The sequence below is a fragment of the Rhinatrema bivittatum genome, chromosome 4 (genome assembly GCF_901001135.1).
Source record: "Rhinatrema bivittatum chromosome 4, aRhiBiv1.1, whole genome shotgun sequence".
NCBI classification, from domain to species: domain Eukaryota; kingdom Metazoa; phylum Chordata; class Amphibia; order Gymnophiona; family Rhinatrematidae; genus Rhinatrema; species Rhinatrema bivittatum.
The window spans coordinates 276,509,401-276,533,506 of record NC_042618.1 but is presented as its reverse complement, the minus strand read 5'-3'; the positions used below and the strand labels follow the sequence as shown (position 1 = coordinate 276,533,506).

The 24,106-nt window shown below is 44.7% G+C and overlaps 1 protein-coding gene across 1 annotated transcript in view; it reads right to left on the bottom strand.

Annotated features, from left to right (window-relative positions):
• Positions 1–24,106, bottom strand: part of SCUBE1 (signal peptide, CUB domain and EGF like domain containing 1) — a 1,434,630-nt gene that overhangs the window by 471,993 nt on the left and 938,531 nt on the right. Inside the window, exon 11 of the mRNA XM_029600135.1 lies at positions 12,172–12,294. Within this exon, the coding sequence (XP_029455995.1) occupies positions 12,172–12,294 (123 nt within the window). The remainder of the gene's footprint in view (positions 1–12,171; positions 12,295–24,106) is intronic.

The following is a 24,106-nucleotide window of genomic DNA, read 5'->3' as shown; positions in this document are numbered from 1 at the left end:
AAAAGATGGATTATATTCTGCAGGGAGGTCAACACTCCCAGCTGGGAAGTTCTTGTATCTAGCCAGTTGTCCAGGTAAGGGAAAATGCAGATGCCCTGATGACAGATGTGCTGCAGCTACTGCTAGGCATTTGGTTAAGACTCCCAGTGCTGCTGAAAGCCTGAAGGGAGAACACCTTGTACTAGTAGTGAGATGATTCCACCACAGACCATATATAGTGCGAGTGGGAAGGTATGTGGGCATACGCATTCTTCGAATTCAGGGCACACATCAAATCCCGTGCCTGGAGAAAGGGCTGGATAGTGTGGAGGGAGTTCATCTTGAATTTCTCCCATAATAGGCTCTTGTTCAGCTATTTCCTAATTCCCAAGAAGCCAGAGATTGAAACCCATTCTGGATTTAAAAAGTCTGGAGTAGAGCCATGGTTATGTTGGACGGGCAGGACAGGTTCTATTGCCCGCTGTTTGAGAAGTGACTCTAATTACAATTGGAGCTCGGACAAGTGCTGGAAGTTGGGAGAAATACAAGCAGTAACTAATTTACACAATTTTGAGTACACAGCAGTCCCTGGTAATTTTTATACCACTCCTTCAGGTAGAGGCAAATTTTCACCCTTAATGGAGTGGCTGAGTTCTAGACTTTGAGTCTTGGGTTGAGCTTGTGGCGTCATTTTTGCCTGATGTTTTTCACACTACCTTCCCTGAGTCAGATATTGTTGCTGTGGCAGCACAGGTGGAGCACAATACTGCTGGAATTGATGGAAAAGGTATCTCTGGAAATAGGATTGCTTAAAAGCAAAGTAGGGTACCTCAATGATGGGTGCTTGGAGTTTGCCAGAAGCAACTGGACTGCTACATGTTGCTTCTTGATCTGGGCAACTGTTTTCCTGAGCTTGTCTCTGAAGAGGTGATCTCCAGTACAGGGAACATCCATCAACTGGCCATGGGCATTGTCACACAAACTGCTGGCCCTTAGCCAAACCATTCAACAAGCTCTAATGGATGCTGATAATAAATGGGCAGTAGTGTTGAACAACTTGTATATGACTGAGGTGACGTATGAATACTTCTACGTCCAGGAGCATCTGTGGATATGAGGTATGGCCCATGTCACTGTTAGTGTTCGTGGTAGTTGTGGGTGGATCCCTTGGCTGGTGGCAGATGACCACGCCCCCGGGGGAAGATCCTGAGAGGGACCACCGGTCAGGCTCAGAGTATGGAAACAGACACACACTAGTTCTTTTATTAAACAGTATATGGAACCACCAGAGGTGGCAGTAGTGAGCTGGAAGTGCCCGGCTGGGCTGTAGTCCCTCAGATACTGGAACAGCGAGCCTGGATAACTGTGCTGTAGAGAAACTGAATATAATGAGTAGGCAGAGTATGCAGAGTTCAGGAACAGAACCTTGATGGTAACACTCACACAATAGTCTCTTAGAAACAGCCCAGTAGCTGGAATGAAGCAGGCCCTCGAGGAGCGAGTACCTGGTTCCAGGGAATGCTCTGAGAGAGTGATGGTAACTCACTGGTGTTGTAGGCAGCGATGACTTCCTAGCAGAAGTGATAGTCAGTAGCAAGTCCGGGAACGAGGGCCCTCGAGGAGCGAGTACCGATTCCAGACTGCAATCTGAAAAGCAAAGAGAAAGCGAGGCCCCCGAGGAGCGGGTACCCCTGGTAAGTCCGAGGAGGCAGAGAAGCAATGTATGCGTAGAGCAAATCCCATCCGCCGATACCTGAAGGAAAGCCCGTAGTAGTCCTTGCTAACTCGATTCGTTAGCGGTTTCTGAGACCTTAAATATCTGGTGAGGATGACGTCACCTCAGAGGGATGCCCCTGAAGTTCACGCCTCTGCTGGTACTTGAGTCAGGGCCATACCGCGCGTGTGTCCTTAGGCTGCTGGGAAACATGGTGGTGTGCAGCATCCAGCCGGTCCGGGGACGCCGGAGGAGAACAGCAAGAAGACGCCACGGCAGCCAAACTTCCAACAGGCAAAGAGGGAGTCACCAAAGAGGTAAGGTGGGCGTAGTGGAGATGTCGGGCAGCGACGGTTGCAACAGTCACTTGGACCTAGCAGTGGTTTCAGTTTCTGGCTGCAATCATGTAAGTATTGCACCATATTGAACTGGTGCATGATGATGTGGCATTAAGCCTTGAGCTCTGGAAAACCTTTTTCCCAAAGTTGTCTAGCAGTCTAGGATCTTTGCCTGGTGGGGTTTTGGAGAATATCATCTTTTGGCCCACTTTAGCATCAATTCCATAGCAAATGATTAATGGGCCAGCTGCCCCATCCCAAAGCCTGGAATCTTTTGGACTCTATATTTTAAATCTAACTTTCTAGCAAATGGGGCAAAGGAAATTGAATTTTCCTAGACTTATCTGAAATTCCTGCAGGATTGAGTGGATTGGAATCTCTGCAGGTTCTGCTGGTATGTCTTGAATCTGGAGAAGGCCAAAGACTTCTGTATGGAGATCCTTGCCTATATAAACATTCACTCCCTGGGCCTTAACATATCCAGATATCTGAAATAGGAGAGGTCCTCAGCTAGTGACAACATTAAGGGAGAAGGTTGGAAGGAATTCTTGTCTATTCCTTCTCCGATCTGAAGGCTGAAGGGAAACAAACCCAGGACCCAGTGATAAAGCAGCCAACTGATGTAGGGTCCTCAGTCATCTCAGAAGGAATGTCCTCTGACTGGTTGGACTCCACTGTGAAAGAGTGAAGAGAATTAGAATCTGCCCATGGGGATTCTCTTGGGGTATCCCTGGGAGTGGGGTTGAAAGTGACTCCTTCTTGCAGAAGCAAATTTCATACCTTGGAGAGGAGAGGTTGAAGAGTGCCCTCCTTGTCAGCTGCCAGTAAGGTAAAGAGTGTTGCGATAAACATCTTTTTTCCACGTATGGAATCCTTAAAGTTGCTGATGGTGGCCTTATTAGAGTCAGACATTTCTTATTTTTATGTAAGTAGCATTGAAAACTGCTGTTTCGGAGCTACTGAGAAAGTGAAGCAGTACAAAAAGATGAAAACGTTAATAAAATGCTAAAATAAAAATTAAGAGAAAACAGAGATGGAGACACATCTGTGCTGTAGCTTGTATAAAAAAAGACTGAGGTGTTCGAGGCAACACCAGTATGGGAACTCTTGCCATACTCAGTAGAGCAAAAGCTTTATGAGTTGAGAGAAGTGTCTGTTGGGCAATGTTGGATGATGTCACCCATGTATCATGGCTAATTCAGCACTGCTTGTCAACAGAAAATGTATTTGTTTAAATGGGAACTAGTTTGGGAGATGGGGGAGAGGGTGACAGGAATGGTAACAGATATGTATGTTAAAGAAAGTGGGGTTTGAATCAAAATCAAGCTTGTAGTAGTTCATTAAACAGCAAATATGAAAAGTCAATTAATTTAAACTTTGTTTTCTTAACATTTTGTTGGCCTGCCAAGTAAAGACAATATATCATTCATCCTAGAAATACAATGCCACAAAAATATGGAAATAGTAAAATTATATTTTTCAATAAAATTATGGAAAGCCCCTTGTTTATGAATGTACCCTACTGTTGTTTAAACTCCTTTAGCATCCAAGAGGATGATACTCAATGTTCAGTACGGACTTATTTGGCTAAGTGGTGGTAGCTGAATATCTGATCCCATTCAGTGACCGCCACTTAACTGGATACATACTTATCCAGTTAGGTCTATAGCCAGATAAGTGGTGGGTGGGATATGGGCATGCCAGGGAAAAGCTACTTATCTAGCTAACATACAGGGTCTTCATCAAAATGTGTTATGGTATTAACACATGCAATAAGGCGTTAACTCATGCATTAACACCATAATGCATGAGGGGAAAGCTGACAGTCGCTCAGCAGCACATGGTTGGGAGAGAGGTATCTTCAAAGGATACTAATGATGCATTAGAATTAGGGCATCCCGATAGTGAGGTTCCAATAATTAGAAAAATAGTCCAAGTGCCTGTAACTAAAAACTCACCTGAGCTAAAAAATTCTAACTTATCCCTATCAATTAAAAAGCAGAATGAAAATACAAACAAAAAAACAAACTTTGAAATGTCTGTATGCTAATGCCAGAAATCTAAGAAGTAATATCGGAGAATTAGAATGCATAGCAGTGAATGATGACATAGACTTAGGGCCTTATTTTCCAATATCGCATTGGTAACGCATTAGGGGGCGTTACCAATGCAAATGAGGCTTCTTTCGTGCAGTGGGGAAACATCGTGTGCGGCGATGTTTTCGCCATTCGCGAAACCATTAGCGCCGCACGCGATGTTTTCCCACTGCACGATGATTCGTTCAGTGTTTTATCGCGGTGCACGATATTTGGCACGTTGTGGAGAGAGAGAGAGAGAGAGAGAGAGAGAGAGAGAGAGAGAGAGAGAGAGAGAGAGAGAGAGAGAGAGAGAGAGAGAGAGAGAGAGAGAGAGACTTACTATAGTGCCTATGCCCTACATAGGTATTTTAACCCCTATAGGAGGGCCACCTACTAACTCGGGGTGGGGATTAGGTATGAGCGTCGGGGGTTGGGGGCCACTTTCGCATTCCACATGAGACCTACGGACAGAACAGTGGTCTCTAGTGCAGATTTTCTGGCTGTCGGAGTGAGGACGCTCACTCCAAGAAGTGGTTTGGGCAATGTTCTCTCTACCTAGCTTGATGGACACTCTACCTGTGCAACAACATGCTAGGTGGAGAGAATGTTGGCCAAATCTCCGCTTGGAGTGAGCGTCCTCACTCCGACGGCCAGCAAATCTGCACTAGAGACCACTGTTCAGTCCGTAGGTCTCATGTGGAATGCGAAAGTGGCCCCCAACCCCCGACGCTCATACCTAATCCCCACCCCGAGTTAGTAGGTGGCCCTCCTATAGGGGTTAAAATACCTATGTAGGGCATAGGCACTATAGTAAGGCGCTCTCTCTCTCTCTCTCTCTCTCTCTCTCTCTCTCTCTCTCTCCTCTCTCTCTCTCTCTCTCTCTCTCTCTCTCTCTCTCTCTCTCTCTCTCTCTCTCTCTCTCTCTCTCTCTCCCCCCCCAACAGGCTGTCCGGACCTACCGTGGATGGCGATAATCCTTTTCTGGCCCGTAGCGCAGTCCATAACGCGAGGGTTGGAGTTGTAGTTAACATCCGCGATAGCAGCCGCGCTACCACTGCGGTTGTTTCGCCGCACACGATACACAGGTTCCCGCTTTACATATGCTCCGCCCCAACTCCGCCCCCTGAATACCAAATGACTAATTTGCATTCGCGAATCGCGTTAACAGCTGTTAACGCGATTCGCGAATTTATCGCACGCGGTAAAGTGCTTTGAAAATGAGGCCCTTAATTGGCATCTCAGAGACATGGTGGAAAGATGATAACCAATGGGACAGTGCTATACCGGGGTACAAATTATATCGCAATGACAGAGAGGAGCACCCGGGAGGAGGTGTGGCACTTTATGTCCGTGATGGCATAGAGTCCAACAGGATAAACATCCTGCATGAGACTAGATACAAAATTGAATCTTTATGGGTAGAAATCCCTTGTCTGTCGGGGAAGACTATAGTGATAGGGGTATACTACCATCCACCTGGTCAAGATGTTGAGACGGACAGTGAAATGGTAAGAGAAATTAGGGAAGCTAACCAAAATGGTAGTGCAGTAATAATGGGAGACTTCAATTTCCCCAATATTGACTGGGTAAGTGTATCATTGGGACACGCTAGAGAGATAACATTCCTGGATGGAATAAATGATAGCTTTATGGAGCAATTGGTTCAGGAACCGACGAGAGAGGGAGCAATTTTAGATCTAATTCTCAGTGGAGCACAGGACTTGGTGAGAGAGGTAACGGTGGTGGGGCCGCTTGGCAATAGTGATCATAATATGATCAAATTTGATTTAATGACTGGAAGAGGAACAGTGTGCAAATCCAAGGCTCTCGTGCTAAACTTTCAAAAGGGAAACTTTGAAAAAATGAGAAAAATTGTTAGAAAAAAACTGAAAGGAGCAGCTACAAAAGTAAAAAATGTCCAAGAGGCGTGGTCATTGTTTAAAAAAATACCATTCTAGAAGCACAGTCTAGATGTATTCCACACATTAAGAAAGGTGGAAAGAAGGCAAAACGATTACCGGCATGGTTAAAAGGGGAGGTGAAAGAAGCTATTTTAGCCAAAAGATCTTCATTCAAAAATTGGAAGAAGGAACCAACAGAAGAAAATAGGATAAAGCATAAACGTTGGCAAGTTAAATGTAAGACATTGATAAGACAGGCTAAGAGAGAATTTGAAAAGAAGTTGGCTGTAGAGGCAAAAACTCACAGTAAAAACTTTTTTTAAATATATCCGAAGCAGAAAGCCTGTGAGGGAGTCAGTTGGACCGTTAGATGATCGAGGGGTTAAAGGGGCACTTAGAGAAGATAAGGCCATTGCGGAAAGATTAAATGATTTCTTTGCTTCGGTCTTTACTGAAGAGGATGTTGGGGAGGTACCCGTAATGGAGAAGGTTTTCATGGGTAATGATTCAGATGGACTGAATCAAATCACGGTGAACCTAGAAGATGTGGTAGGCCTGATTGACAAACTGAAGAGTAGTAAATCACCTGGACCGGATGGTAAACACCCCAGAGTTCTGAAGGAACTAAAAAATGAAATTTCATACCTATTAGTAAAAATTTGTAACCTATCATTAAAATCATCCATTGTACCTGAAGACTGGATGATAGCAAATGTAACCCCAATATTTAAAAAGGGCTCCAGGGGTGATCCGGGAAACTACAGACCAGTTAGCCTGACTTCAGTGCCAGGAAAAATAGTGGAAAGTGTTCTAAACATCAAAATCAGAGAACATATAGAAAGACATGGTTTAATGGAACAAAGTCAGCATGGCTTTACCTAAGGCAAGTCTTGCCTCACAAATCTGCTTCACTTTTTTGAAAGAGTTAATAAACATGTGGATAAAGGTGAACCGGTAGATGTAGTATACTTGGATTTTCAGAAGGCGTTTGACAAAGTTCCTCATGAGAGGCTTCTAGGAAAAGTAAAAAGTCATGGGATAGGTGGCGATGTCCTTTCGTGGATTACAAACTAGCTAAAAGACAGGAAACAGAGAGTAGGATTAAATGGACAATTTTCTCAGTGGAAGGGAGTCGGCAGTGGAGTGCCTCAGGGATCTGTTTTGGGAGCCTTACTTTTCAATATATTTATAAATGATCTGGAAAGAAATACAACAAGTGAGATAATCAAATTTGCAGATGACACAAAATTGTTCAGAGTAGTTAAATCACAAGCAGATTGTGATAAATTGCAGGAAGACCTTGTGAGACTGGAAAATTGGGCATCCAAATGGCAGATGAAATTTAATGTGGATAAGTGCAAGGTGATGCATATAGGGAAAAATAACCCATGCTATAATTACACAATGTTGGGTTCCATATTAGGTTCTACAACCCAAGAAAGAGATCTAGGCGTCATAGTGGATAACACATTGAAATCGTCGGTTCAGTGTGCTGCGGCAGTCAAAAAGCAAACAGAATGCTGGGAATTATTAGAAAGGGAATGGTGAATAAAACGGAAAATATCATAATGCCTCTGTATCGCTCCATGGTGAGACCGCACCTTGAATACTTTGTACAATTCTGGTCGCCGCATCTCAAAAAAGATATAATTGCGATGGAGAAGGTACAGAGAAGAGCTACCAAAATGATAAGGGGAATGGAACAGCTCCCCTATGAGGAAAGACTAAAGAGGTTAGGACTTTTCAGCTTGGAGAAGAGACGGCTGAGGTGGGATATGATAGAGATGTCTAAAATTATGAGAGCTCTAGAACGGGTAGATGTGAATCGATTATTTACTCTTTCAGATAATAGAAAAACTAGGGGGCACTCCATGAAGTTAGCATGGGGCACATTTAAAATTAATCGGAGAAAGTACTTTTTTACTCAACGCACAATTAAACTCTGGAATTTGTTGCCAGAGGATGTGGTTAGTGCAGTTAGTATAGCTGTGTTTAAAAAAGGATTGGATAAGTTCTTGGATGAGAAGTCCATTACCTGCTATTAAGTTCACTTAGAGAATAGCCACTGCCATTAGCAATGGTAACATGGAATAGACTTAGTTTTTGGGTACTTGCCAGGTTCTTATGGCCTGGATTGGCCACTGTTGGAAACAGGATGCTGGGCTTGATGGACCCTTGGTCTGACCCAGTATGGTATTTTCTTATGTTCTTATGCATGCGATAATTGTGTTACTGCACGGCACAAATGCAATTTTTTTAGAAGGGGTGGGATTGGGGAGGGGTTTGGGTGGGATTAATTAAAATGAGGGGCAATATTGCACCAAGGTTTTAACGCCAGAAATAACTATACCATTTTTCCTGGCGTTGAGCTGTGTGATATGTCCGAAACAGCTATAACGCAATTTGCAATACATTTTACAAATTGCATTTCGGGGCTTGGGGGGGGGGCGGGGGTGGCGGGGGAGAATGCCTATGAAGAGGCCTTCACAGTATTCAACTATTTATATCACTATAGGAGGGCCAGCTACTAGCTCAAGGTGAGATGTTGATGGTTGATTAGGGTTTGAGGGTCAGTTTTAGATGCAGAGTGAGACATATGAACTAGGGATGTGAATCGTTTTTCAACGATTAAAATTATCGTCCGATAATGTTTATATCGTCTTAAATCGTTATAGAACACGATACAATAGAAATTCTAACGATTTATCGTTAAAAATCGTTAAATCGTGTTAGTGCGCACTAACTCGAGTTAGTGCGCACTAACTCCCCGTTAGTGCGCACTAACTCGATTTAGTGCGCACTAACTGAAAATGATACAAATAAACACTTTCCAGGTCACTGAAGGTCAGTTAGGAATGAATATGTGTTCCTATTGGCTGGCTGCCCTCTTATCTATTGATGTTACCAAGGTTACCACTGAGGTGATGGTTGGGGGGATGGGAAATGGAACTGGAAACTAACGAACACCAACAGAAAATGAAACAAAGTGTTCACACTTCCCAGGTCAGTAAAGGTCACTTAGGAATGAATATGTATGTATGTATTCCTATTGGCTGGCTGTGCTCTTATCTATTGATGTTACCAATATGGTTGGGGGGATGTGAAATGGAAACAGTTGGAAGCTTGACAAAAAAAGTAATGTAATGATCAGCACTCACGTGACTAGAACTTGTTTGTTTATTATTTTTGTTAGCAGGCACCTGAAATGCTAGTGCATGTTGAATTTGCCAATCACTGTGCATTTTAGAAAGGTGGTCCTGGCTGGAACTGTACACAGTTCAAATATATGTAATTGATTGTTGGTAAGTGTATTTTTTAAGTAGCCACACTGGCACCAGTATGTTTACTTTTCCTCCTACTTAACTCACTAGCTCAGCTTTGTAAGAAGGGCTTCTCTGCTTGTGTGTTGTTTTTGTTTGGTGTGAGGAGAGCAGAAACATCAGATCTTTATTCAATCTACTACAGTCATCTCTTACAGTGCCCTATCCCTATTAATACCAGGAGTGTTGTGATCTTCCTGCACACAGTGCCCTAACCCTGATACCAGTCTGAGACAGCTCCCTCCCTGCATTACTAGTGAGAGGCTGGCTTCACAGACAGGGGGGAGCTGCCTGACCCTCACTCCTGACTTCCCCCATGTCCCAGCTAGTGAATGGTGTGTGGGTGAGGGGGGGGGGGGAGGATGGTGAAGTCTGAGACAGCTCCCTCCCTGCATTACTAGTGAGAGGCTGGCTTCACAGACAGGGGGGAGCTGCCTGACCCTCACTCCTGACTTCCCCCATGTCCCAGCTAGTGAATGGTGTGTGGGTGAGGGGGGGGGAGGATGGTGAAGTCTGAGACAGCTCCCTCCCTGCATTACTAGTGAGAGGCTGGCTTCACAGACAGGGGGGAGCTGCCTGACCCTCACTCCTGACTTCCCCCATGTCCCAGCTAGTGAATGGTGTGTGGGTGAGGGGGGGGGGGGTGGATGGTGAAGTCTGAGACAGCTCCCTCCCTGCATTACTAGTGAGAGGCTGGCTTCACAGACAGGGGGGAGCTGCCTGACCCTCACTCCTGACTTCCCCCATGTCCCAGCTCGTGAATGGTGTGTGGGTGAGGGGGGGGGGAGGATGGTGAAGTCTGAGACAGCTCCCTCCCTGCATTACTAGTGAGAGGCTGGCTTCACAGACAGGGGGGAGCTGCCTGACCCTCACTCCTGACTTCCCCCATGTCCCAGCTAGTGAATGGTGTGTGGGTGAGGGGGGGTGGGAGGATGGTGAAGTCTGAGACAGCTCCCTCCCTGCATTACTAGTGAGAGGCTGGCTTCACAGACAGGGGGGAGCTGCCTGACCCTCACTCCTGACTTCCCCCATGTCCCAGCTAGTGAATGGTGTGTGGGTGAGGGGGGGGGGGAGGATGGTGAAGTCTGAGACAGCTCCCTCCCTGCATTACTAGTGAGAGGCTGGCTTCACAGACAGGGGGGAGCTGCCTGTCCCTCACTCCTGACTTCCCCCATGTCCCAGCTAGTGAATGGTGTGTGGGTGAGGGGGGGGGGTGGATGGTGAAGTCTGAGACAGCTCCCTCCCTGCATTACTAGTGAGAGGCTGGCTTCACAGACAGGGGGGAGCTGCCTGACCCTCACTCCTGACTTCCCCCATGTCCCAGCTAGTGAATGGTGTGTGGGTAAGGGGGGGGGGGGGAGGATGGTGAAGTCTGAGACAGCTCCCTCCCTGCATTACTAGTGAGAGGCTGGCTTCACAGACAGGGGGGAGCTGCCTGACCCTCACTCCTCCGGGGTATTGTGATCTTCCTGCACACAGTGCCCTATCCCTGATACCAGGGGTGTTGTGATCTTCCTGCATGCAGTGCCCTATCCCTATTAATACCAGGAGTGTTGTGATCTTCCTGCATGCAGTGCCCTATCCCTATTAATACCAGGAGTGTTGTGATCTTCCTGCATGCAGTGCCCTATCCCTGATATCGGGATGTGTGCAAGAAGATCACAACACCCCCGGTATCAGGAATAGGGCACTGTGTGCAGGAAGATCACAACACCCCCAGTATCAGGAATAGGGCACTGTGTGCAGGAAGATCACAACACCCCTGGTATTAGGGATAGGGCACTGTGTGCAGGAAGATCACAACACTCCTGGTATTAATAGGGATAGGGCACTGTGTGCAGGAAGATCACAATACCCCTGGTATCAGGGTTAGGGCACAAGTTCTAGTCACATTGACTGATCACATTACTTGTTTTGTCAAGCTACCAACTGTTTCCATTTCCCATCCCCCATATACTGTCAGTAGGAAACTTGGTAACATGAATAAATAAGAAGGCAGCCAATAGGAATACATATTCATTCCTAAACTGACCTTAACTGACCTGAAAAGTGTCAAATTGTATCATTTTCAGTTAGTGCGCACTAACTCCCAGTTAGTGCGCACTAACTCCCGTTAGTGCGCACTAACTCGAGTTAGTGCGCACTAATCGGAAAAAACGATTTTTAACGATTTTTTAACTAAAAAATCGTGCCTAAGACGATTTTCTTGCCCTGCCACACGATTTCTATCGTTAAGACGATATGGAAAACGATTCACATCCCTAATATGAACAGCACAGTATACTGAGGTGAAGATTTGATGTCATTTGAAGTGAGGAAAGTCTCACAAAGATGAGATTCATACTATGTTATCTTGCCCTAGCTTGATGGTACCCTGTTATAGAAAAGTTAGTAGGTAGTTTACTGCACCCTGCGATACACTACCTATGCGAAATGCTATGTTAGCGCGTGTTGTGTAATTGTAAACTTACCATAAACATGCCCCCTTTTCTTACTGCAGGTGTTATTATAGTATTTTGATGAATCTAGGGGTTAGCCAGATAAATAGCAATATTCAAACTTATCTGCATAAGTTAGACAGGTCTACAGTTAGCTGGATAAGGCTTATTTGACTAACTAGTGATTTTTATGAGAATGTTTAGAAGCATAGCCAGGCTGCTGAATATCCTTTGTAAGTTAGCCAGATAAGTCTTATCCGGATAACTTACTTAACTAGATATTTTTGAATATCTACTCCTAAGTTTATAATTTGGATCCAGAGATGTGGTTAATCTTTTATTTCCTAACTCAAGCTACCATGCATTTGAAATGCTAAACATGAAAGAACAGATATCCACTTACCAACACAGTCCTTTTTATTAAAATGAAGTCTCTTTCCAGTTGGACACACACATTCATAGGTTCCCATTGTATTAGTACAACCATAGTCACAGCTACCATTGTTAATGCTGCATTCATCAATATCTGAAATCATATTTAAACAAGAATTATAGCAGTTCTGGATGACATTTTTTTCATAGAGGCAAAAATAAATCACATTGTGAGATTTATTGCTTTCAAATTGCCAGTACTATAAAATAATATGGGTTGTTTAGTCTATTTCTCAGACAGTGCTAATGAAAAGAAGGTATCTCTCTATATGCAGGCATCAAAAAACACACAAAAATATGTCATTGATATTCCAGATTAGAAAGTATTTGGCAGCATTCAGAATTGAATATAAATTCTACTAAATCTACAATGGTTTCACATTCCATTTAAATATTTGAAGAATATACATTAAAATATTTGCTGTGAACCCTAACCATTGAATTTAAGCTATACTCTTATCTTTAAGGGGGACACAACTTTTAAGTAGATGTTCTTCTGCATATTACATGGTTGTTCTATGAGAGAAAATGCTTCAACTTTAAAGAATAGCTGGAAAGCCATTACTTGAAGATGTTTAAAATAGCTTATAACTGATATAATATAGCCAGTTCTTTCTATAACATATACTGCATAACATAAATGCATGTTGTGAAGTAGCAGTTCATTAAGATCATGTTTCTATACTTTATAATGATGTCAAGTGGAGGAGTAGCCTAAACCAAGTGGTTAGAGCAGTAGGCTATGAACCAGGAGACCAGGGTTCAAGTCCTGCTGTCGCTCCTTGTGACCTTGGGCAAGTCACTTTACCCTCCATTGTCTCCGGTACAAACTTAGGCCTAGATTTTCTAAGCTACCGTGGCTTCCTAAATCGCCTGCCATCAATTCGCTCCTAGGCCCTAGGAAAAAAACAAAAACATTTAATTTAATTTTCCTTTGTTTTGTGAGTCTTTGCCTATGTAGGGGCTTAATGCTTAATGCAGATATCCCACTGCTATCATCGTATGTGGTGCCTTGGGAGTGGCTTGGGGAACTTGCTGAAGAACTACAAACCATATCACTAAAAACCATAATAAATGGGTTGGGGAGAAGGCATAGCAGCCATCTTCCATGAATTCCTGGCTCTGAATCTGATCAAAACCAAACAATTGGACTAGTGAGACTATCTTATTTTGAAATTTTAAGGAGATGCTACACTTAAATTTGCTTTTATCTATTGCCCACTTGGTAGTTATCCAGATTCAGTTACCCACCTCTCCAATTGATTATGTGAACTTGCTACCTCAACCCACAAGCTACTTAGAAGACTTCAATTTCCATGCAGCAACCCCAATAAAAGATGGGCCTCCACTTTCCAGGGAAATATAGAGGATCTGGTGCTTTCTCAATTAGTAAAGATCCCTACTCATGAGGGAGATCACTATCTAGACCTGATCATCTATTCTAAATAAATACTAGCACCACCTTAGACTGTAATAAAATATCTATAGTCCCTGTCTCCCGGCCAGAAGATTACCTGGTCAGGACGATGCTTTTATCCGTGGAAAAAACATACCAACTCCCTGAGCCAAAGCATTCTTGTAGGAAAATAGCTAATCACACCAGTGACAGAATCAAAGAAATTGTCAACCCACCCCAGCTGAAAATCTTGTCCAAAAATGGAAGAAAAGATTTACTGCTGCTGTGGACACCCTATCCCTACTTTAAATCTGATCTACTCAGGCCAGGGGCAGCTCAAGGGAATCTGCTGCCTGAGGCAAGGGATGGGATGAGATGGTGCCCCACCCAATGCATGGTACAGGGTCTCTTTATATGGGGCTGGAGCTTAGGTAAGCTGTGAGCAACAAGGAGGAGCTTGGCAGTGAGTCTCACCTGAGGACCCTAGTACAGAGTAGGCTGCACAACAGTTTGAACCAGGGCAAGGAGAGCCTGTGAAACAGGGGAAACTGTGACATTAACCCCTCTTTAAAATAACCTCCTCCTGGGTTCCATTTGCACTGGGGGTTATGGCCAGCAGGTACTTGATTGCGTTGACTTGTAGTCAGAGGAGTCCAGATTTTCCTGGAAACCAAAGGTGTTGAGCACAGGGGTGCTATGCTGGAATCTCTCTGAAACAGTGTTCTGAACTCAGAGTCTTTCTGGAGCCATGGTCTTAGACCAGCGCTTTATTGGCCTTAAGGTGCAGAATCAGGTTTCTTGAAACACGGACGTACTAAATCAAGGTTTCTTTTGCCTAGAAGCATATACCCAGAAACTCCCGGGTACTGATGCTGAGACTTAAGGTTTCTGGTCAGCTGCAGGGCTGGAACAAAATTTCTTTGGCACTGGGTGGGCATAGTGGTATCACTAGGAGACTGGAGAGTGGGTTATGGATTCCTTTGAGACTGGGTGGAAGGTTTGGAGCTTCTCCTGGATAGGGCTGAGTACTCAGGCTCTCCATAAGGTTGGACTGCAGATTTGGCATCTCGCTGAAGCTGGATCTCTGACACTGGTCATTTTACTGGAACTGGGCCTCAAGCATAGGCTGTCTCATTGGAACTGGCCTCTTGGTGCAGGATGTCTTGGTGTCTTAGCTGCTGTCTCAGGGTATCTGGATATCCGAACCATTGGCTCAGGATTACATGAGGACTGGACTGCTGACTCAGAGTTACTCAACAGCTGGACCACTGGCTCAGAGTTATCCAAGGTCTGGGTAACCAAGCTAGCATCTTCTTGGTGACACTCAGGCATTGGATGACTAAGGATCTCTCTGAGGCAGGGCATCTAGAACAGTGCCTCCCTCTAGGCACTCATTGTCTAGAAAAGCAACTGCCTCTGGGCTCTTGGCATAAGAACATAAGAACATAAGAACATAAGAAAATGCCATACTGGGTCAGACCAAGGGTCCATCAAGCCCAGCATCCTGTTTCCAACAGTGGCCAATCCAGGCCATAAGAACCTGGCAAGTACCCAAAAACTAAGTCTATTCCATGTTACCATTGCTAATGGAGGTGGCTATTCTCTAAGTGAACTTAATAGAGGTAATGGACTTCTCCTCCAAGAACTTATCCAATCCTTTTTTAAACACAACTATACTAACTGCACTAACTACATCCTCTGGCAACAAATTCCAGAGTTTAATTGTGCGTTGAGTAAAAAAGAACTTTCTCCGATTAGTTTTAAATGTGCCCCATGCTAACTTCATGGAGTGCCCCCTAGTTTTTCTACTATCCAAAAGAGTAAATAACCGATTCACATCTACCCGTTCTAGACCTCTCATGATTTTAAACATCTCTATCATATCCCCCCTCAGTCGTCTCTTCTCCAAGCTGAAAAGTCCTAACCACTTTAGTCTTTCCTCATAGGGGAGCTGTTCCATTCCCCTTATTTTGGTAGCCCTTCTCTGTACCTTCTCCATCGCAATTATATCTTTTTTGAGATGCGGCGACCAGAATTGTACACAGTATTCAAGGTGCGGTCTCACCATGGAGCAATACAGAGGCATTATGACATTTTCCGTTTTATTCACCATTCCCTTTCTAATAATTCCCAACATTCTGTTTGCTTTTTTGACTGCCGCAGCACACTGAACCGACGATTTCAATGTGTTATCCACTATGACACCTATATTGCTTTCTTCGGTTGTAGCACCTAATATGGAACCCAACATTGTGTAATTATAGCATGGGTTATTTTTCCCTATACGCATCTAGCATAGCACCTCCTTCTGGGTACTCAGCGTCTGGATAAGCGCATCCTTCTGGGTGCTCGGCATGTGGAGCAGCGCCTTCCTCTGGGTGCTTGGCATCTGTAGTAGCACCTTCCTCTGGGCCTTGGTGTCTGAAGCAGTACTTCCCTGTGGACACTGAGTATCTGGGCCAACACCTCCTCCCTGGCATTTGGTATCTGGAACAGTGCCTCCTTGTGGGTGCTGGACATCTGGAACTGCGCCTTCTTCCTAGTGCTTGGCATCTGAAACAGTGCTTCCCAGTGGGTGTGCGGTCAGTTTGAGAACTGAAATTCTTGGGAGGGAAGGTTGGAGTTGCAGGCTCCCTCTGAGGCAAGGCTGGAGCCACAGGCTCTTCCAGAAATGGACCAGCAGGACTGGGTCCATCCTGAAGGAGATAAGGTGGATTGTGTTTCCTCTGGAGACGAGACACAGCTGGTTTGAAGTGTCTCAGTAAAAGCACTGTTGTGCTGTTTTTCTCCTGGAATGGAGCAGAAGTCATGAAACCTCTGGAATTCATTGCCAGAGGATGTGGTTATGGCAGTTAGTGTAACTGGGTTTAAAAAAGGTTTGGATAAGTTCCTAGAGGAAAAATCCATAAACTATTAATTAATAAGCAATAGTAGCTTGAGATTTATTTAATGTTTGGGTAATTGCCAGGTTCTTGTGGCCTGGTTTTGGCCTCTGTTGGAAACAGGATGCTGGGCTTGATGGACCCTTGGTCTGACCCAGCATGGCAATTTCTTATGTTCTTACTTGCTAGGTACTTGTGACTTGGATTGGCCACTGTTGGAGACAGGATACTGGGTTTGATGGACCCTTGGTCTGACCCAGTATGGCATATCTTATGTTCTTATGAATTCTTCCTGGGACTTCCAGACAACAGAACTGTGCTGTGGTGGGAACAGAAAGCTGATGAGGATTCAGTGCTGCAGAAATGGAGCTAATCACTAAGATTTTCTCATTTAGGAGAGATTTAGGAGCAATGGGCTGAGAAAGCCAGGGAGAAGGAGTAGAGCTCATTAATTGCTGGTTGCTTGCAAGTTAGGATATCAGATGGACAGCTTTAATCAGATTTTTCTGTGGCAAAATGTCATTGTGCTGAGGCAGTGATTCAGAAGCAAGACTCAGAGCCTTTCATTAGGAAAGACTCAGAGACTTTCATTAGGAAAACTAGGCTGTTGCCTTGAGTGCCAACATTTTAGGGGCAGTACAATCCTTCCAGGACAAGGCCCATAGATGTGTTGTTCCAGAGCCAATAATGTCAAAGAAGGGAACACTGTGCTGAAGCCACTGCCACAGGTAAGAGGGAGTGCTGTGCCAGACTTGACACCAATAGGTAAATTGGGTGAGGGGAGTGCATGGCCAAAGGTTTGCTTAGTGCACTAAATACATTTGCATTGACCTTGGCAAGACTGATTGGTTTTCCCTATTTCCCAGTTTCTTCCATCCGATGCTGAAGCAGAGGACTAACAGAAAAGCTGCACATTGAGGCAGTGTTTGCTCTTGCAGATGAGAATTTAAAGTTCCATTGACTAATTTAATCTGTGTGAGTGGTATACTTTATAGAGGCTACGCTGGGAATTAGAACAGATTTCATATCTACTCTTGCTGGTTTTAACTTACTCTCCCTCTCAGTGGGAACACTGAGAGGAGAGGATCAACTTGCTGGTGGCTGAAAGGAATCAGTAAGTTTTTGCTTTGGACATTGTCTTTTTTTAAAGTATTAGGGCAAAGTTAACTATTTGGGAATATTATTTAGTGTGTTTGTGTGTTTGTGCCTTTAATAGTCAGAAAGGCAGTGAATAACAAGTTAGACTGTTTGCATTTTTAAATAGTCAGTCAATAAGGTAGCTAGTAAGGTAGCTAGTAAGCAGTAGGTAGTGTTAGACTGTTTGTATTTTTAAATAGTCAGTCAATAAGGTAGCTAGTAAGCAGTAGGTAGTGTGTTTATTTTGTCTGCAGAACTGAGTGTTTGTATTTAAAACAAACTGAGTGTTTGTATTGAAAAACCCCCCCACAAAAAAACCAACAACCCCAAAAAGTAGCCAGAAGCTAGAAATAAGCTAGGAACAGTGTCTACCTAAGTAAAAAGTTGAATAGTTCAGCTCAGTTACCCACCTTGGAAAGGTGTTGAGGTAGTGTGATTGGGTTTGAATAGAGACCAACATTTGTTAATCAAGAGAGCAGTGAGTCACTCTGGCTGACTAACTGAAGTTAGACTGTTTGTTTGTATTTTAAACTAGAACAAAGGGGAAAGCCGACAGTCGCTCAGCAGCGCATGGTTAGGAGAGAGGTATCTTCAAAGGATACTAATGATGCATTAGAATTAGGGCATCCCAACAGTGTGGTTCCAATAATTAGAAAAGTAGTCCAAGTGCCTGTAACTAAAAACTCACCTGAGCTAAAAAATTCTAACTTATCCCTATCAATTAAAAAGCAGAATGAAAATACAAACAAAAAACAAACTTTGAAATGTCTGTATGCTAATGCCAGAAGTCTAAGAAGTAAGATGGGAGAATTAGAATGTATAGCAGTGAATGATGACATAAAAAATCACCAACCTCCTATCCCCACTATGCTCCAACAAAGGACAGCCTCCGCCTTCTTTTTCGGCTTCACTACAACAAAACACTAGCTTCGACACTTTCGAGCCCACCTCTTCTTAACATAGAAACATAGAAACATAGAAATGATGGCAGAAGAAGACCAAATGGCCCATCCAGTCTGCCCAGCAAGCTTCACACATTTTTTTCTCATACTTATCTGTTTCTCTTAGCTCTTTGGTTCTATTTCCCTTCCACCCCCGCCATTAATGTAGAGAGCAGTGATGGAGCTGCATCCGAGTGAAATATCAAGCTTGATTAGTTAGGTGTAGTACGGGTAGTAACCGCAGCAATAAGCAAGCTACACCCATGCTTATTTGTTTTACCCAGACTATGTTATTCAGCCCTTATTGGTTGTTTTTCTTCTCCCCTGCCGTTGAAGCAGAGAACTATGCTGGATATGCGTGAACTATTAGTTTTATTTCTCCCCTGCCGTTGAAGCAGGGAGCTATGCTGGATATGCGTGAAGTATCAGTTTTTCTTCTCCCCTGCCGTTGAAGCAGAGAGCTATGCTGGATATGCGTGAAGTATCAGTTTTTCTTCTCCCCTGCCGTTGAAGCAGAGAGCTATGCTGGATATGCGTGAAGTATCAGTTTTTCTTCTCCCCTGCCGTTGAAGCAGAGAGCTATGCTGGATATGCGTGAAGTATCAGTTTTTCTTCTCCCCTGCCGTTGAAGCAGAGAGCTTTGCTGGATATGCGTGAAGTATTAGTTTTTCTTCTCCCCTGCCGTTGAAGCAGAGAGCTATGCTGGATATGCATTGAAAGTGAAGTATCAGGCTTATTTGGTTTGGGGTAGTAACCGCCGTAACAAGCCAGCTACTCCCCGCTTTGTGAGTGCAAATCCTTTTTTCCACATTTCCTCTTGCTGTTGAAGCTTAGAGCGATGTTGGAGTCACAGTAACCATGTGTATGTTTATTGAATAAGGGTATTATCTCCAGGCAGTAGCCGTCATTCTGGCGAGCCACCCACTCTTCATTGACGGCCTCTTGACTTTATGGATCCACAGTGTTTATCCCACGCCCCTTTGAAGTCCTTCACAGTTCTGGTCTTCACTACTTCCTCCGGAAGGGCATTCCAGGCATCTACCACCCTCTCCGTGAAGAAATACTTCCTGACATTGGTTCTGAATCTTCCTCCCTGGAGCTTCAAATCGTGACCCCTGGTTCTGCTGATTTTTTTCCTACGGAAAAGGTTCTCTAGAAATTGAAACCTTACTCAAGAAACTCAAACCTGCTTCTCACCCATCGGACCAGATTCCCTCAAACTTACTCAGCAACATCCCAAAAACCATCGCTAAGTCGATAGCGGAGATCATTAACTGCTCCCTAGTTCCAGATGCCCTAAAACTGGCAATCCTCAAACCGCTACTGAAAAAACCGAACCTGTCACCCTCCAATCCAGCCAACTTTTGCCCTATTGCGAACCTTCCATTCATCTCCAAACTATTGGAAAAAATTGTCAATAGACAACTCTCAGAATATCTGGATGAGAACAAAATCCTAGCTCCTGCTCAGTTCGGTTTCGAAAAGCTCTAAACACAGAAGCCCTCTTAACCTCACTCTCAGACACCATTATCCTAAGTCTGGAAAAAAAACAACCTTGTCTTCTTGTACTCCTAGATTTATCAGCCGCATTTGATACGGTGAACCACGCAATACTAGTCGATCGGCTAGCAGACATCGGCATCAAAGGCACCGCGCTCAGTTGGTTCAAATCATTTCTCAGTAACAGATCCTACAAAGTCAGAATCAACAACAAAGAATCCCACCCTGTCAGTTCAACATTGGGAGTCCCTCAAGGCTCCTCTCTATCCCCTACCCTCTTCAACATTTACCTCCTCCCTCTCTGTCAGCTACTATCAAATCTTAATTTAAAGCACTACATATACGCAGATGACGTTCAAATACTCATCCCGATTAAGGATTCTCTTCCCAAAACACTAAGCTTCTGGAACACTTGCTTCCAATCCATCAACCTCCTTCTCACAAGCCTCAACTTAATACTTAACACCAATAAGACAGAACTACTCTTCATTTCCCTGGACAACTACTCCTCAACTGCTAACAACTACCTCACCAGACAAACATCCTTCTCTTCCCAAGTGAGAAACCTTGGTGTCATCTTAGACGGCCAGCTGAACCTTAAGAAATTCATCAATAACACTACAAAGGATTGCTTTTTCAAATTGCAAGTATTAAAAAGGCTGAGACCCCTCCTCCATTTTCAAGATTTCCGTACAGTTCTCCAATCCACCATCTTTTCAAAAATCGACTATTGCAACTCCCTTCTTCTTGGGCTCCCAGCCACCTCCATCAAACCCCTGCAGATGTTGCAGAATGCCACAGCCAGGATCTTGACCAAAACCAATAAAAAAGAACACATAACACCTATCTTACAGAGCCTTCATTGGATCCCTGTCAAATTTAGAATTCTGTACAAAGTCCTCATGGTTATACACAAAGCCATGCATAATGTCACTCCCCTCGATCTTAGCATCCTACTTCGCTTCCATAACCCCCCAAGACCTGTTAGATACGCTTACAGCAACACACTCTACACCCCTCCGGCCAAATCCTCTCTCAGAAACCGAGCCCTTTCTACAGTCGGTCCCCCGCAATGGAATGCCCTTCCAACGGACCTCCGACTAGAACAATGCATAACTACCTTCAAAATAAGACTCAAAACCTGGCTCTTCAGCCAAGCCTTTACTTAATCCTCAATCGATTCATCCTTTATAGACACATCCATATCCAGTTCAAATCTCCGTTTTCGTTCTCTGATCTACGGATCCTGACATGGAGACTTACTTAAATTCATCTGCAATTTCTTGTTATTTGGTATTTTAATTCTTGTCATATCTTGCGTTTTGTTATTTAATTCTTGTTTATACCCTTAAAGTATGTTCTTATATCCTTAATTATGCTTATTTCTTATTTGTAATCCTTTGATACCAGTTTTAGTATCCCTTGTTCGATGTAATGCATTCGTTTAATGCTGTTTCCAGTTTCTCTGTAAACCGATCTGATATGTTCTTTTGCACATGAATGTCGGTATAGAAAAGTTTAAAATAAATAAATAAATAGACTTAATTGGCATCTCAGAGACATGGTGGAAAGAGGTTAACCAATGGGACAGTGCTATACCGGGGTACAAATTATATCGTAATGATAGAGAGGAGCACCCGGGAGGAGGTGTAGCGCTTTATGTCCGGGATGGCATAGAGTCCAACAGGATAAACATCCTGCATGAGACTAAATACAAAACTGAATCTTTATGGGTAGAAATCCCTTGTGTGTCGGGGAAGACTATAGTGATAGGGGTATACTACCGTCCACCTGGTCAAGATGGTGAGACGGACAGTGAAATGCTAAGAGAAATTAGGGAAGCTAACCAAATTGGTAGTGCAGTAATAATGGGAGACTTCAATTACCCCAATATTGACTGGGTAAATGTATCATCGGGACAAGCTAGAGAGATAACGTTCCTAGATGGAATAAATGATAGCTTTATGGAGCAATTGGTTCAGGTACGTATGAGAGAGGGAGCAATTTTAGATCTAATTCTCAGTGGAGCACAGGACTTGGTGAGAGAGGTAACGGTGGTGGGGCCGCTTGGTAATAGTGATCATAATATGATCAAATTTGATTTAATGACTGGAAGAGGAACAGTGTGCAAATCCAAGGCTCTCGTGCTAAACTTTCAAAAGGGAAACTTTGATAAAATGAGAAAAAATTGTTAGAAAAAAACTGAAAGGAGCAGCTACAAAAGTAAAAAATGTCCAAGAGGCGTGGTCATTGTTAAAAAATACCATTCTAGAAGCACAGTCTAGATGTATTCCACACATTAAGAAAGGTGGAAAGAAGGCAAAACGATTACCGGCATGGTTAAAAGGGGAGGTGAAAGAAGCTATTTTAGCCAAAAGATCTTCATTCAAAAATTGGAAGAAGGAACCAACAGAAGAAAATAGGATAAAGCATAAACATTGGCAAGTTAAATGTAAGACATTGATAAGACAGGCTAAGAGAGAAATTGAAAAGAAGTTGGCTGTAGAGGCAAAAACTCACAGTAAAAACTTTTTTAAATACATCCGAAGCAGAAAGTTACGCTCGGGCTGTGTTCTGGTGTTGTGAACACCACCTTCTGGAGTGACTCCAGGTAGAGAGAGTTAGGGATGGCTGGAAAGTCTCTGATGATGGTGACAGTGGAACAGAGTAAGGCTGGAAGCAGTGTCAAATTCCAGGCTGGGACAGAGCAGACGGCAGGCAACAGTGTCAGAGTCCAGGCTGGGTCAGAGCAGGTGGCAGGCAACAGTGTCAGAGTCCAGGCTGGGTCAGGGCAGGCAGTAGGCAGAGTCCAGGCTGGGTCAAGGTACCTAGTAGTAAGGCAGAGAGCCTGAAGGCCACACACATACGGCAGGACAGAAGGCCCGAAGGCCACCGACGCACACAGTAGGACAGCGGACCAGAAGGCCTCACTCACACGGCAGAGGCAGAGGGCCCGAAGGCCACACACATACTGGGCAGAGGGCCCGAAGGCCACACACATACGGCAGGGCTGGGAGCCCGAAGGCCACACACACACACACACGGCAAGGCAGAGAGCCCGAAGGCCGCACACAGCGCAAGACAAGGCAAAGTAGGGTAGAAGGCCCGAAGGCCACACATAGCGCAAGGCAAGGCAAAGCAGGGTAGAAGGCCAGAAGGCCACACACAGCGCAAGGCAAGGCAAAGCAGGGTAGAAGGCCCAAAGGCCACACACACGCACACAGTAGGACAGCGGACCCGAAGGCTTCACTCACATGGCAGGGCAGAGGGCCCGAAGGCCATACACACACGGCAGGGCAGAGGGCCTGAGGACCACACACACACGGCAGGGCAGAGGGCCCGTAGGCCACACATACGGCAGGGCAGCAGGCCCGAAGGCCACACACGCACATAGTAGGACAGTGGACCCGAAGGCCTCACTCACACGGCAGGGCAGAGGGCCCGAAGGCCACACACACATGGCAGGGCAGAGGGCCCGAGGACCACACACACACAGCAGGGCAGAGGCCTGAAGGCCACACACATACGGCAGGGCTAGGAGCCCGAAGACCACATACAGTGCAAGGCAAGGCAAAGCAGGGTAGAAGGCCCGAAGGCCACACACAGCGCAAGGCAAAGCAGGGTAGAAGGCCCGAAGGCCACACACAGCGCAAGGCAAGGCAAAGCAGGGTAGAAGGCCACACACAGTGCAAGGCAAGGTAGGCTAGAGCAGGGAGCCCAGGCGAGCTCGATGCCGAAGCACCGAGGGAACTGCCAGGCAGTGTTATAAAGGAAATTCCAGAACATAGAGTGAACAAGGAAGATGGACTGGGCCCATCAGGAGAGCCTGCTCTAGAAGGACCCCTGGTGGTGAGGTGGTTGCACAGCAGCCATAGCTGTAACACAGAAAGCCTGTGAGGGAGTCAGTTGGACCGTTAGATGATCGAGGGGTTAAAGGGGCACTTAGAGAAGATAAGGCCATCACGGAAAGATTAAATGATTTCTTTGCTTCGGTGTTTACTGAAGAGGATGTTGGGGAGGTACCCGTAATGGAGAAGGTTTTCATGGGTA